General features: G+C 46.3%; 1 protein-coding gene across 1 annotated transcript; it reads right to left on the minus strand.

Annotated features, from left to right (window-relative positions):
• Nucleotides 1-304: 304 nt before the first annotated feature.
• On the minus strand, nucleotides 305-9292 carry tmem116 (transmembrane protein 116). Its single transcript, XM_084944576.1, has 11 exons — nucleotides 9050-9292; nucleotides 7163-7209; nucleotides 6497-6560; nucleotides 5530-5661; nucleotides 3155-3259; nucleotides 2164-2213; nucleotides 1986-2069; nucleotides 1757-1892; nucleotides 1528-1672; nucleotides 1354-1433; nucleotides 305-977 (listed from the first exon to the last, which is right to left on the minus strand). Exons 1-11 carry the CDS (start codon nucleotides 9137-9139, stop codon nucleotides 807-809), a joined length of 1104 nt encoding a protein of 367 aa, XP_084800702.1. The 5' UTR covers nucleotides 9140-9292; the 3' UTR covers nucleotides 305-806.
• Nucleotides 9293-13389: the final 4097 nt, after the last annotated feature.

The following is a 13389-nucleotide window of genomic DNA, read 5'->3' on the forward strand; positions in this document are numbered from 1 at the left end:
GTTGGAGTCGGGTGAGGAGGGTTGAGCTCCAAGAGCCTGTTCCAACCAGCCTTCCCTTGCTAGCAAGTCAAATCGATCGATCGCTGATTGTCTTGTTGTTGAGAATAAGTTTCTAAACCAGTGGGGCCTGTGGAAGCACAGACCCACCACAGGGGAAGGGAGGGGTCTAAAGAGAGCTGGTGTCAGGCAGATGAGCTGATGAGCTAATCTAAGAGTAAGGAAAAGGATCTGGAGTCTAAGAGTGGATATGGAGCTGCAAATGACAGGAAGGAAACCGACGACTGCGTTCTGTATAAATCTCTATTTTAATGCATAAACAGAAATAAAAAGAAAACAAATTCAGATGTGATTAAAGGAGCATATTTACAAAAAGTCTCAGAAATTAAATCTGGACAAAAAAAAAAAACATTTTGTTTTTTTAAACACAAGGAATTATTTTCTGTCATTTGCACATTTGATAAAACGTACAAACGTCCAAAAAAACGCGTCTTCATTTTCACTGTGCGCCGGTGACCAGCAGGGGTCATGTGACCTGCCTGAACAAACCCCTGTGAGGCCCGTCTGTGCGACGGAGCTCACAGGTGACGATGTCGCGTCTCTTTCAAATCCTGTTTTCGGCGTCGCTCTTCCTCTCGGTGTAAAGCCCCCCCCTCCTGCTTCTTCCCTTTTTTCTCGCCTCAGTGCTTCTGGATCATAGGTGGAAGTTTGATGCAGAAACAAAGTGTTTTCCCCCCTCGAGGAAAGCGAAAGTTCAGACTCTCCTCTCGAGGCAGATGGCAGAGACACGCCCTCGGTCCCAGTGTGTCTCAGGCGAGCGTTTGCAGGGTCTGGTAGCCTCTCCTCTTCTGCGCTCGCAGCAGAGGCGTCTGAGTGTCCACGTCTCGAGATGAAAACGTCCTGCGGGCTCGGCGCAGGTACACGCGAATCCATCCGTAGACCAGACAGTTAAAGAAGCCCTGAGAGGCCGAGGTTAACGCCTGAGGACACAAGACACGCTCGGGTCACTGCACGAAAGACACGTGAAACAACCTGAGAGAGGCGTGTGACTACGACAAAAAGAACCAAAACGATGAGCCTGAAATATCCCACGTGATGAATCGCACAGAAGGCAACAAAAGACCAGTAAAGCAGTCAAGAAGGCACAAAAAGGAAGCTTAATGAGAGACATAGTTACACATTCAAAGACCACAAAATGAGCCCGACACACAAATTCAACCACAAAATGTTCGACTGTGAAAAGATCCAAATCAAACAAACTGTTCAACAGCCTCAGAAAAAGACAACACACCACCAAAAGCAGGCTGAACGAGCTCAAAGTGTAAACGTCGTCGTGTTTCTCTGGTACCGACTCACCTGCAGGATGTAGAGCACCACCCCGGCTTTGCCCTGACACGCCGCGGGATCCGCCACTCGCAGAAACGCCAGGATCACCGCTGAGGAAACAACACGACAAACAAAGACACGCTGAAACCTCGCTGACTGCGTCTGTCGTCAACAAGAACCAATCAGAGTCCGCGCCGAACAAACCTGGACCCCAGCAGAAGACGAAGACCAGCGGGTACAGGACCATCCTCCGGTCCATCACGCTGAACGAGGCCCGCTGCTCGCTGCCCAGGTAACCGTTAGAGGTCACGATGCGCCTGTAAATACAGCGCGCTTTGACCACGAGGACCTGCGGGGGGGGGGGGAGAGGAGAGGTCACCTCCACGTGATGTTCGTAGAATAAGACGCGTCTGTGCGACGAGCGTGAACTCACCGTGATGCTCAGGAGGGTGACGAGCACGGTGATGAGGAAGACGGTGATGTGGTAGGTGTGCAGGTACAGGCAGCTTCGGCTCATCGGCTGCTCGTCCGACATCAGGAACAGCGCTCCGGTGTGCATCATCAGACACCTGGTTGGATGTGGAAAACAGCCCACTGAGCTTCTGTGTGGAAGGAATCGGTGGATTTGCTCGCGGCGTGAACACTTTGTGTTCTGGCCTCACCTGTAGGGTTCGGTAAGGTTGGCCTGACAGTGGTTGATGTTCCCCTCTATGATTACCGGCAGCATCAGCAGCACAGGAAGCAGACTGCAGACACACAGAGGAGGACACACTGTTATCAGTACGACTGCGTGTGTGTTTGCATGCATCCACACAGAGTGAGGCTTTGGTGCTCACTCACCATGAAACCAGAGCAACGATTTTACCCGCCGTGCTCACTCGGTTGGAAACCTGCACAAGGATGCAAAATATCACATCAGAATGTATTTATATGGCACATGTTAAAACAACGATGTTGACCACAGTGCTTCACAGTCAGTAAAAGCATGAGACAGGTGACAACACAACAAGCTAGAACAGCCAACTAGTTAGAATCAACAGCCAAAGTAAAAAGATACGTTTTAGGACGTGATTTAAAAGACTGGACTCGGCGGTACGAACATGAACAGGGAGGTTATTCCAGAGTCTGGGTGCCACGGTTGCAACGGCCCGGTCACCAAGACCTAGGTTGTGCTGGGAGCCTCTGATTGGACGATCTAAGTGCTCAGAGAGATAGCCGGGCGCTAAATTATTCAGAATTTTAAAAGTGAAGAAAAGAATTTTAAAATCTATGCGATATTTAACAGGGAGCCAATGTAGTTTGGCTAAAATTGGAGTGATGCGTTCATAGATTCTAGTAGCTGTTAAGAGACGCGCAGCTGCATTTTGAACTAACTGAAGCCGGTAAAGAGAAGAGTGCTGGAGGCCCGAGTAGAGGCAGTTACAGTCGTCCAGTGTGGATGTGCGGATAAGCTTTTCAAGGTCCTTTAAAATCATTCTTACAGCCTCATGTTTACTGAGACAAACAAAGCTGTTCATGCTGCACCGAAGTAATCAGGTACCAGATCAAAACTATTTTGAAGCATCAGGACCAAACATGGGGAGGTCTGTGCCACGTTCAGGACACTGGAGCATCTTTTTATCCTCTTAGGTTTCCCCACCCACTCTACTTTTACTGAGCCTCTGGGAGCTGTGGGCTGCTGAGAGTTTGACCCTGTCAGGTTTGCCCTTTGTGTTATTCTTAAGCTTTATGAGCTGCAAACAAAACCCTGAAAGCTTTGTTTACTACCAGTCTCGTTGTTGTCTATTGTGTGTGTTTTGCTGCCCTGGCAGCTGGACAGATGTGTCTGTACCTGTACAGAGTATCCATCCATGCAGCTGTAGTACTTCTCCTTGATTCCTTTGTAGAGGTTCCAAACGTAGTTGAGGGTGTAGAAGAAGGAGGCCATGTAGAAAACCTGAAACAGAGTTTGTGATGAGCCAAATCCTCGCTCACGTTCGCCGCGCTGATTTTCTAAACGGGTCACCTGACACCCCGCCCCCTTTTCAGACTTTAATAGAGCGCGAGAGCCAAAAGGGGCAGCTGACCGGGGTTGTTGCTCTGAGTGAGAGATGTGGGTCAGGAATGTTTTTCTGCTTCCAGGCTGTGTTCTGTCCTGATTCTGCTGCTCCATTTCATCCCAGAATGACCCAGTTCAGGATCTGGACCTGGTCATCTGGGCCAGAATAGCTCACTCGATAGATATTTGGCAACAGAGACGTCAGCTGTGTCCCAAAACGTCGGCCGCATCCTTCGGAGGACCCGGCCTTCGCGGTCTACGTGGGCCGGGTCCTTCAAAGACCGAGAAGGCCGGAAGTGCGAGGCTGTGAAATGGGACGGTCTCGCCTTCAGATCTGCGTCAGCGCTGTCTCGGTGGAGTTGAATAAACTCGACGTCTGCTCCTTGCTATCTAAAATATAACAGGACACTGATGTAAATTCTCGACCGTCTCACACTAATGTTTAATCAGTTTTCTGTTTGACGTTTATTCAGCTGTGTGAAAATCCCGGAGGAACCCACCCGATGGATTAATAAAGTTTTATTTAATCTAATAATCTAATAACTTTGATCTCAGCCAAACCGATTTACTCCGGAACAAATAAAACACAGAAAAAAGGCAAACAATTACATTTTTAAGTTATCCGAGTGACTTATATCATGTTTAACCTGAGTAGCGAAAGAGCGGGGGTCTGAAAACGATGAAGCCGGGAGTCCGCTGCTCTCGCCGGCTGGAGTGACCATTGAAGCAGTGTGGATCAGCGCGAGCTGGTGGGTAACAGACGTCTCCGAAAACGTCGGCACACTTTTGCAAATATACGATGTCTTGATAAACCAAGCAGATATTTGTAATTTACACAGCTACTTTCTTGCCTGAAAATATGTTAAAAGTTTATTTTGTGGCCCAGAAAGAGTAATAAGAGTAATTTTAAAACTTTGCAGCGGCCGCCATTGTTGGCAGCTGAAATTTGGCTGGGCCGCGCTATGAATTCTGGGATATGGTGGGCCACGAAGGACACACCCGACCCATCCTTCAAATTCGGGGAAATGAAGGACGCATTTGTCGGCCGCATTTGAAGGAGTCGACGAATTGGGACAGCCTTCGTCGCCTGGCTGTGACGTAATCGGCCTTCAAACGCGGCCTCTGGAGGATGCAGCCGACGTTTTGGGACACAGCTGTCATTTACCCGCTCGTCCTCAGGTGCTGGATTGGTTGTCATAGAAACAGAGGTAAAACCGCACCCAGTTTTATTTGATGTAAACGGGACTGAACGAGCTGGAGGAAGCGGAGGAGTCACTGATGATAAAACATTTAAAGGAGAGAGAAGCTCAGCAGGTTACGATCCGGACGAGAGACACGGCTCAGCTCTGCAGCTCTCCCAGTTTCTCTTTAGTTTTCTGTTTCCTTGGAGCTGATTGAATTTATTTTTGTTTCTCTTTCAATTTTTCATCACGATTGCTGCCCCGACCTTTTTCCTGCCACTTCCTTTTCCTTTTTTTGGTGATTTGCCCTTTAGCACAAATCCTCTTGGTAAACTTACTCTTGTGTGGTTAAAAAACTCTTTTCTGATAACTATGGATATAATCTGATGATTGCTTTTAGCTGTAAATGTGCTCCACGTGTTAAACATTTGACTTTATTGTGTGAAAGTTCTTGTTTTTTTGTTTGTTGGCACATGCTAAGCTTCTGTATTTCAGTTGTAAATGTGTGTGGGGTCAACTTTGGCTGACTTCTCAGGAAACACTTTGCTTTGAGAATATGGAAATCCCTCGGCAGCTCCACGCTTCACTCTGAAATCTGAAAACTTTCCCCTGAAACAAAGTAAAGAGAACAAAGGAAGCCCGTCTGAAGCGGAGCTTGGTTTTGAACATGTTGGGGTCACGTGATGAAGGCGGAAGTGTTCCCGGTGTGGTCTGACCACCGCGCTGGAATCACCGACGCTCCGTCGCTCATCTGGAAAATCGTGTGTGGCGTCGTGTTGTCAGAGCTGCTGCTCCGTCAGATCGGAGTTCATGCGATCGGTCTCCCTCTCTGTTTATTTTATTTTAGTAGCTTTATCAATAACGTTGGCCTGGGGTCCTCACACACACAAACCCTCGGGTCTTTCAGTTTGTTTGTACTGCGTGGGTCACTTTGTCTTACAGTATAACCACAGCAGTCCAGTGTAGTGTTGTGTAGTGTTGTTGCACCTGTTCCACGATGTGCAGGTAGTAACAGTGCGTGCTCCGGCTTGTGCAGTCTTTAAAGAACAGGATGGAGCCGATCAGCCAGCACACGGCGAGCAGCAGGTCTGTGACGCTGAGCAGCATCAGAGGCTGCAGCTGCACACACACACACACACACACACACACACACACACACACACACACACACACACACACACACACTTTACTGTGTGTTCCACAGACTCACAGCTGACATGTTCATGGTTACATACAGGATAAAGGGATTACAGCGTGCTGAGAAATGATTTTAAAAGCTGGACGGAGGACGGAGCGAGGCTAATGTAGATGACCAGCAGGGGGCGACTCCTGGTTGTAGAGGTAAGTCTGATTGGACAGAAGCTTATGAGAAAACGAGTCTCCTGTTCACCTGAAGACCTTTCTGGTGGGTTTCACGTCTCACTGAATAAACACGACGGCGGTTTTATGAACCTCATTAGGACTCGAGAAGGACAGGTGACGCATGTCTCAGGGCGGGGCTTCTTTGTGGCTGATCGGGTGTCTTTTTCCTACTTAGAGACTCTTCTGTATAAAACGATGAGTGGACCCAGCGGTTACGTAATGTTTTCATTCTTATCCACATGAAGGTTAGAAAGCAGAACTGACTCTGAATATAAACATGTGAATGACAGTACATCTTTACATCTGAGTGTCCTAAAGTGATCCCTCTGCGGCGAGGAAATCTGACCTCGTTAAAGCGTTGAACAATAGGTACAGTGTCAGCGTTCAGCCCCCTCTCATCACGCCTAGTTTCACATCAGCGGCTCAGGCTGAGGTTTGGAAAAGAGAACTCGATAACACAAAGGGTGATTTCACAGCGGCCACGTCCAGCTTTTATAAGCACTTCTTCTTAATTATTTTAACTTTAAAGTTCAGACCACAGTTTATCTCACAAAGTTTGCGCAAAGCGTCAAAGAACAGAGAAGCGTCTGACCTCGGGCTTCCGGCTGAGTCCCCGTAACATCAGGCAGCAGATGATGGAGCCTGAACCCAGAATGCTGCAAACACAAACACACATGATGAGTGTAACCTCACTGGAAGAGCGCTGTGTTTAATAAAGATGGCGTGAAAGAAAAACAGCTGATTGGAACTGTGCCTGCCTCTATTGTCTGAGCGCTGTGACCTCTGACCCCTCAGGTCTTTCCCACTGGTCCCACACTGGGTAAATGAACCAGCAATAAAAGCCTAATGTGCTCTGACGCAGCCCGTTACAAACAAGTTTCTGTACAGGAACGTCCAACAGTCCGGCCGAGATGACGACTCGGAGTCTTCTTCAGCGCGCGGATTATTAAAAATGCAGGATTTCAGAGATTTATAGTAAAAAACAGCGTGTAGGTGTTTAGGTTTTAGACAGTAGCTCTGTGGGTCACTTACTCAGTTTGCCTACGTTACATATCAAAAGGTCAAATGTATGTGTCACTAAAATGTAGTTAGAGTATCTTGACTTTCCCAGTCATGTTTCCAGTTTTACTCCTGATAAAAACAGTAATGGCGACAGTTAGTGCTGCTGAACTTGACTGAAGTAAAATAAGCTCTAAATTACTCATGAATGCCTCTTCTTTACTTTCCAGCTGTGCCTGTGGAGGATGAAGACACTGACCTGAGCACAGCCATGACGAGCTGGATCCAACTGACCACGACGTACACCTGCAGGGAAACAGGCAGGCGGTCAGCAGGCTGACACACACAGACACACACTGAGGTGTCTGCACACACACGCACGCGCACACAGACACACACACTGCAAACTTCACATTTCTTCACGATGAAGCACAAACATCAAACGTTATTTTGTTACTTATTCGAGCTCTTAGAGCTGCGTGACTCTTAATGCGATTGTGCTTTAATCACACTCGATGCTGCAGCGAGTGTTCGTCTCTCGGTGAGGTCAGTTAACATCAGCTGCAGATGTGGGAGTGAAAGTGTTAAAAATAGAGACAAACAAACTGTGGGGGAAACACAAAAAACCCCAGAGGAAGTTCAGAAATTCACTCCGAGAGGAGAAAAAGGAAACTGCTGTACTGAACGTCTCATTATTACTTCTTTCTAAGATGTCAGTTTAACCGTCTTACACTGATGAGGGTTTAAATTCACAGTTTTCAACACACAAAAAGACCAACAAGATAACGGCGAGTGCGCACAACCCTCAAACTGCCCGCTGACCGCGGCCTCCTCCTACACAGAATAAAACTAAACACGGCCCAAACATCACAAACTGCAGTTCCTCTGACGTCCAGCAGAGGCTGCAGCAGTGACGTTACCGTGGTAACCTCACTGTTAAGTGTAATTCGCAGATTCATCTGGACGTTATTGAGCAGTAGTTAGCAGGCGACAGCTTTCAACATTCGTGAAAGTCATTTTATCTGACGCTCTCACACTCCGATGGACGCGTCACATAACTCGGGGAAAAGACCCTGTGCACGAGAAAATGCTAACTCCACAGCTACCCATCGATGGAAGTAGCTAGCATTGACAGCACGCCACCCTCTCCAAATATGGTCACTTCTGGTGCCAAAAGACCAACATGGCTAAAATACTGAAGCTTCAAAATCAGTGAGCGACGCCTTGTTGGATACCTCCATCTTTTAAATACAGTCTGTGAGAATACATCAAAGTATAAATATGAATAAAATATGTTTTAACTAAATATGTTTATATTTACTATATATAAATATAATACATATAATATATATTTAATTATGATCAAGATCAATAGACTTTTTAAAATAAACAAATCCATGATTATGTACAGAGAGAATAAATAAAAGAGAATAAATCCAAATAAATATGACTCATCATTACTTAATTGAACTCTTCATACAGCGACCCTGTTTCTCATCACTGAGTCTGTCTCTAATGAGTTGTGCACTAAATGAAGAGTGAGAGAAACCCAGTGTGTGTTTATGATGACCGCTTTCTCTGCTTCTGCACTAAACGATCAGGTTATTATTGTTCAGCGGTGAGCGCGAGCACTTCAAAGATTTTATTGGAAGTGAAATGTATGAATTTATTTCACTTCCTTCAGTGAGAGATGCTCCATTTAGCGCAGCAGCACAAAAACACGAGCTGATTGTTTTACTGGACTTTTGGCAGATGTTGAACTGACGGATTCTCCGAGTGCAGCTCACAGACTGAACAGACCGAGACTCATCACAGAACACAAGCCGAACAGATCCTGGACGTGACTCAGTGTAAATCACACTTGGATGGTTTCCTCCGGTTTGTTGTTCACACGCAGAGTAACAGCGCGGTGTTCTGTCGCTTTAAGGCACAGAACGAGCTGCAGCATCACGTGTCTACATCAATGTAATCTAATAATACGAGCATAGAAAACATCTTATTTTTATTCATGCAGCACCAAATCACGACTGTTGTTGTTTATTGTTATGAATTATTGTATTGTTGTAGATCCCACAATAATACATAGTTCGAGTTTATTTCCACGTTACACAGTTTATCCAGCCGCATGTAAAGTTGCTGAGCTCACCTGCGTCCAGTCCTCGGCTCCGGTGGTGTTTGCTGCTGTGTGGTTGGTCATAATCATCTCGTCTGAAGACATCAGAAACTCTCTGAGCATTTCAAATAATCAAGCTGAAGGTGAGAATGTCACGTGATCGTGCCTGGTCCTGGAGCGGTCAGCTGAGCCTCCCGTAGGCTGTCGGGACCAGCTTTTATCCCGCAGGATGGCGCGGTATCCGCTGACCCCGCCCCCGGGGCTCTGACTACGCCCCCTGCCCGTGAGGGGAATACCCACCTGCCTGACGACGCAGGAGTTTCGCTTTTATTAAATTGAATAAATAATTAAATGAAGAAGCAGCAGCTTTGAGTACTTCTACTCCAGTACTTGTGTAATATACTCAGTATTTTCAGTTACATATACTTTATATATTAGCTCAGGACTCCTGAGGGAACTGCTGATCTTTTTCCCCCTCTCCCGTTTGGATCTTTAGCCATCAGAATTATTGCCTGAAGAAAGATGCCAAGCGGATTTACTTTACCAAGTGGATCATCATGGTCTTGCCATGTTGGTCCATTTGATTGACCTTTATTATAATTGTGTATTTATTTTATTCAGGGAGAGTGGTGAGGGGAGATAGGCCTCCGTACCTCGGAGAGCCTGAGATGTTCCCAGAGGGGTGGAGTCTAAGACCCAACCTGACATATAGACGAACAGGCGCACGCAGACACAAACATGCATTCCCACCCCCATATACACATAAACAAATCCTCGGCACTCACCTGACATAGAGACAGACACTCCCCAAACATACTCTACATCCCAGGTCCAGGTACCCTCGCCACAAAGGGGCAAACCTTACCTAGACCCAGGAGATGTAACCCTTTTCCCTGAAGTGGAGACAAGCAGACCGCCCCCTTATCTCCATTAGCAGGTAGGCCCCGCATCCCAGACCCAATCTGACGGCCAGCACCTCCTCCCAGCCCCCCAGCCCCGACGGTTAACAGAGAACAGGGGTGAGTGAAGACGCTGATATGTAGTGTTGCTGCATGCTGTTCTAAAGTGCATTTAAAACACAGGAGGGCATGGTCAATGTTCCCTCTGAGCTGCGGTACGGTGCACGGTGTCTGCGCACAGAAAATCTATGTTGCGCACACAAAAAAAGTCTAACCTGAATTGAAATTTAAACTTTAACAATCCTGTTTTGCAGTGTTAGTCAGTGACTGGCTGCTCCCGTATGGGATCAGAACGATGCCACCTTATCCCACAGTCCAGCCAATGATGCGATTCACATTCGTATATATGCAGCTAATCAACATGGTTGATGACAGCGTCCTTATGTGTCGACACCGGTGTTTTAGCAAAGCGGCTGATGTGGAGTGAAGCCACGTTAATGACAACGTGTACAACCATTGGAGATGTGAGCAGGACAGACGAACAACTGACGGACAAAGTGTGGACTTTATACCAGTTTTTAAATTGTGTTGATCGGCCACGTAAAACCAGAGTTATGATAAAAATATCTGCAATGTTTGGTTTTCTTCCTGAATACTGTCGTTGTTTATATTTACTGCGGGAAGAAACGGTAAAAACAGCGTTTTATAAAGAAAACGCTCAAAAGCCTGTGAGCAAAAACAACATCAAACCCCTCCCCTCTCCCTTTCCTATTGGTGGAAAAATGTACCATGTGGACCAATCAAAAAATGATATGGCAACATGGCATTTAGTTGTTTAGGGAGGGGGAAGTTTAGGGGTGACCGCGTTTTGAGATGTGAGAGATTTGCAAGGTTTAGCGCAAATCTTGTGTAGTTAGTGTGTAGTTAGTGTGTAGTTTTGTTGTGTGTGTCAGAACAATGAGGCGACTGCTGAGTGTTACAGGTGTTACAGCAGTGATACATCTGCTGCTGTCAGGCCTGCAGGTATCAGGCTGTTGTTCTCCTTCATCTCATAGTGGACAGAAATTATTTTTTGGAGCGGCACAAATAATTTGTGTGGCATCAGATTTGATGCAGAACAGCTGATTGTTCTGTAAATAGTGTGAAATGTTTAGTTAAAAAAACGCCTTGGCTGCATTTTTAGGTAAACAGCTGCAAAAAACTCAGTTACTTTTTTGAAGAAGTAACTATGTAATTAATTGCCCAACATTGGTCATTATTTACTGTATGTTGCAGACAGAGTTACAGACTCTCTCCCAGACTCCATAATACAGTCAGAGCTTTAGAAAATAAAAAATAAAAATAAAGTTGTTTTCAAAATTGGAGTTCAAGTTATTTTTCCTTCCAATAGTGTTAACATGCTACAGGTCATCAACAAGATTTTTTTTTTAAATTTTCAGTGTAAGTGGGCTAAAGCAGTTAATTAAAAGCAGTCTAACATAAATGTAAATGCTGTAATTTGATTACTTTAATAAACATGTAACTTGGATGGATTCCATGCTGGCGTGACCACAGTGCTCACGTCTGCTGTTGCTCACAGCTCAGGGAGTTTGTGTGTTCGCTCAGACACGTGAAAAATTACAGGGAACATTGGTCATGGTGCTTCCTGCCAGAGAGCAGCATGGCTCCTCCCCAAACCCCTCAGTGTCTATACGCGAGGTGGGCACCGGCGCCAGAGGTGGGTTTGAATACACAGACCATCCTCTGGATGCCGTGTAGCGTGCCCACCCCCAAGGCCCTATATGTAGGTGTTATGAGAGTGTGAGTAATGTGGATGTCTAGGTTGCGGAATAAAATTGAGGCACAGGCGTCCAGAAGGGGACAGAGGGGGAGTGCCTCCCCTGCACCCTGGTGACACACTTGCACCCCAAGCCCTGCATGTGTGTGGGTGTGGTGGATTCTCCACCTCTCCTACACCTCTCCCCCACCAGCAGAGTGAGCTCCTGGAGAGAGGAGACCTCCTGCAAAGATGTTGCTTATCATTTTTAATATGTACAAAAATAAAATCAAGATGATGAATTTGAATTAAGAACTCAAAGTCTAAGACGTCAAAAATCTGTTAAATAAGGATATAAAAACAAAGGATATATATCCATTTCTGTTAAATATAACTGATGGAATTTGCAAAGAAAACTAATCTGCTTTGTGTTATTAATAATCTTTAATGTTTGAATAATCTTCACTAACCGGGTCGCCACCATCACAGACACACTCTGAAATGATCGGCTCGATTGTGCCGCATGTGCTTCTGTACTGTGAGCTGCCCCCTTTTCAAAGATGTTCAACGATGTCTTCAATAATAATTATAAAAACAAAATTGAAAAAAATAAAAGTGCTGGACTGCTGATCTGGACACAGAGCATCTTCCCCCTGGGCCAGCGCACTTTTGGGCCGATGAGCCGGTCTGCAGGCCCAATTACCAGCCCACAAGGTTGGCCTGGAATATCCAATCAGAGTCCTTAATGAGACAGGCCCCTCCCCTAGTTGCTGTTCCAGCTTGTAGAAAAAATTTATTGTGGAAGAAGTTGAAGAAAAGGTGAAGCTGGAAATTAGCTGGAAACAATAAAAAGAAATTAAAAGTAGATGCAGCACCGTGTGTCGAGTTAACCACGTTAGCTGCTGTTAGCTCCTGCACTGTGAACAGTAGTAACAGGCAGTAACCAGGCCTCCACAAGCTGTGGCGACGTGAGGAAGAGACACAGGAAGTGAAATTAACATGGTAAGTAAATAGATGGGGGGACATAATTAAGAGAGAACTAAATAAATATGACTTCAGGAAAAACTCAGCGAACTAAAAATATGCAGAACATCTCCAGATGTGTCGACGCGAGCAGCGTGACGGCCGTGCTGCAGGTGTCTGACACCTGGAGGCGTCAGTGAGGCTCTGTGAGCAGGTGTTTGGCTTCTTCCAACCTCACAGCAACAGACACGAGCCAGCGCCTGATGAACAGGAGCCGAGTCAGCAGGATCAGCAGAGCTTTTACTCTGGAAGAGCTTCAGTGGTATTTGTTTGTTTGTGTCTCACTGCCATGAATGATCTAGATGACCAAAATACATCAGGAGTGGAACAGACCACGCCTCGTCCTAGAAACGTTCGGCGGCGCTTTGACGCGTCGGAGCGTTTAAAGAGCTGAGAGCGGCTTCTTCACGCTGAGCTGTCCTGTTTTGGTGCTTTGGAGCAATCCTGGCCTCCTACTTCTTTGCTACAGAATCGTTTAACTCCCTGGGTCCTCTGGAGGAGTCCATGATGTGTGAGGATATTCTGTCGGGCCTTTTCTCAGAAAGGTCGTCTTTGTGGGCCCCCCTACACCCGCCGTCTGCTGCCTGGCGAATGACCTTGTACCACAAAGTCGATGTCAAATTTCTGATGGCCGTGCAGTACGTGATTTTTGTATTCTAGCGTGTTGTGCCGCTGCAGTCATGCTAACATCATGA

This window comes from Perissodus microlepis, chromosome 11 (assembly GCF_051167445.1).
Source record: "Perissodus microlepis isolate ML-2025 ecotype Zambia chromosome 11, ASM5116744v1, whole genome shotgun sequence".
NCBI classification, from domain to species: Eukaryota; Metazoa; Chordata; class Actinopteri; order Cichliformes; family Cichlidae; genus Perissodus; species Perissodus microlepis.

Coding starts and splice junctions, on each gene's coding strand:
- tmem116 (XM_084944576.1), bottom strand. CDS start 9,139: ATGCTCAGAGAGTTTCTGATGTCTTCAGACGAGATGATTATGACCAAC. Junction 6,561..7,162: donor CTCGTCATGGCTGTGCTCAG/GTCAGTGTCTTC, acceptor TTGTGTTTGCAG/CATTCTGGGTTCAGGCTCCA. Junction 978..1,353: donor TGGTGCTCTACATCCTGCAG/GTGAGTCGGTAC, acceptor TTGTGTCCTCAG/GCGTTAACCTCGGCCTCTCA.